The sequence below is a fragment of the Clupea harengus genome, chromosome 23 (assembly GCF_900700415.2).
Source record: "Clupea harengus chromosome 23, Ch_v2.0.2, whole genome shotgun sequence".
Classification (NCBI taxonomy): Eukaryota; Metazoa; Chordata; class Actinopteri; order Clupeiformes; family Clupeidae; genus Clupea; species Clupea harengus.
In genome coordinates this window covers 17649824-17651932 of record NC_045174.1, presented here as the reverse complement: position 1 = coordinate 17651932, position 2109 = coordinate 17649824, and the positions used below count along the sequence as shown (strand labels likewise).

Sequence of the window (2109 nt, the reverse complement as noted above, 5' to 3'; positions counted from 1 at the left end):
CATTTCCAGTGTTACTATGTACAATATAAAAAAAAAATTGCTGGAAAAGGTAATTACAGACAACAACATAAATGCAAGGCCTTGGGCTTCAAACTCCTGGTCTGAATATGGGCCTCACTCTGATCATGTCTATAGCACCCCATGGATCATGGTTAGAACATGCAAAAAATGAATCAGATCTAAAAAGACAACTCAAGCAAATTAATTAGTCCTTAATTCAGATAAATTCACAATGTGCACATTGTTTGCATATGAAACACATTTGATTCTCCAGCCCCTCAGCCTGAGACTTCTATATCTTGTTGACAAAGGAAACTTAAATTAATCCCCAATATTGTTGTAAAACATAGTTACATAGCTATTCATTCACATATCATGGAACAAATCATAAACATGGTCACCTTTCCACACCATTCAGCCTGGGTCACAGGTTTGCTTTACTCTACTTTAGTTCTGCCATTTCAATCACCCTTTTGGCTACACTATACAGTTCATTTACCCCTTCTAGGAGCACAGATCGTGTGGTAGCAAACGATACTCCAGCTGCTGCTATGCTGCCAGCAACAGGCACAAGGCTGCACAGTTCCTCAATAACATCTTCTACGCTGAGTCTTCCTGCCATTTCTGCTACAAGCAATGATTTTCCAGCAATCGCCTTGACAAGTGATGAATTTTTAACCTCTTCCAGTATTGGCTTGTTTACTCTCTTTGATAACTTTTGAAGTGATCTATCATTTAGACCAAATGAATAGTAGCATTTGATTAAGAAATACACTACCATGGCAACATCACAAGCTAGTGACAGACCTGGTACTGGGGCTGCCGCTATGGCACCTGATGTGATGGCCACAGCCCATGCTATATTCATGAATGTTTTGTATTTCCTGTCAAGAGACTGCTTGGAATAAACAGGCAAACTCATAACCATAGCATCTCTCTTCTCAGCTGGAAGGTCTCTCTCCAGATTATTTACCAGTTCCTGGAAGTCAAACCTTTTCAGGTTACGGGATGTAATGAGGAAGACAGGAGGGGATTCCAATGGGCCGAGATTTCCCAGACAGTTGTTCCGTATTTTCTTAAGTGTTTCCTCTTCTGTTACTCCCTTCATCGCTTCGTTTGTTACATCATTATCAGTCTTTGTGCGAACAAAGTAGAAATTCTTCATCTTTTTCTTGATTTCTTTTGCCAGCATCAAGTCATTGTCCCTGAATCTTGATGCACTTACTATGATAAAGAAGTCATAGTTTTGGTATTTGACATCTTTCATGTAGGTTTCTGCTTTGAAGGTTGGGGTCCCTATGCCTGGCAGGTCCCATAAGTTCACATTGGGCATGGTTGGGTGGGGGTACATGGTGGGCTCCATGGTGGTTTCTGTGACTCCAGTTTCTGCAGCTCCTTCATCAGTATCTTGAAGACCTCTGAAGGCATTAACAAAGGAGGACTTTCCTGACCCACTCTCCCCTGTCACAGCAATGTTGAGGGTGACATTATCTAACCTATCAGTTACTTTTCTGGCTTTGGCAAAGGCCCGCTCCCAGGTCGGTTCACCAGAATCATTGAATAAAGCACGGCGATCCTCCTGTTGATTATCCATGATCTAAAAGGAAAACGGAAGGTAACGTCTTATATTATTTCATGTTCTGTTTTTGCAAAGTGAAATCTCTGATGTTGACAAAATCTGAAATGTGCACGCAATGAGTCGATGACTCAGGTTATCATGATTACAGCTCAAAAACTGAACTTGATGCCTTATTAAAGCTTGAAATGAGTTTTAGTGAGTTTTTATTGTAGAAACATCTGGGCTCTGTAGCTGAAATATGCCTATACAATAATATTGCATTAACACTGTTTGTGTGGTGGCTTTTTTTTATAATTTTGGAAACCTTGAAAATCCACTTATCAAATAAATGATTATATTCATACTGACTATTTACACACGCTAGTGTAATCTGTGTTTACATAAGTTCAGTTTGATACAATTAATAACCTTCATTTTATTATGATGGTAAAAGAATGAAAGTGTGGTTTGAAAGCGTGGTTAAACTTACGCGGTCAAGTCTTCAGCTTTTGTCCAAACTAATGCTGATAGTAGTCAAGGAAAGTGGTCTT

At 39.5% G+C, this 2109-nt stretch overlaps 1 protein-coding gene across 1 annotated transcript; it reads right to left on the bottom strand.

Annotated features, from left to right (window-relative positions):
• Window positions 1-442: 442 nt before the first annotated feature.
• On the bottom strand, window positions 443-1725 carry LOC116218812 (interferon-inducible GTPase 5-like). The gene has a single exon (XM_031561596.2). It carries the CDS (start codon window positions 1592-1594, stop codon window positions 443-445), a length of 1152 nt encoding a protein of 383 aa, XP_031417456.1. The 5' UTR covers window positions 1595-1725.
• Between the last annotated feature and the right edge of the window lie 384 nt (window positions 1726-2109).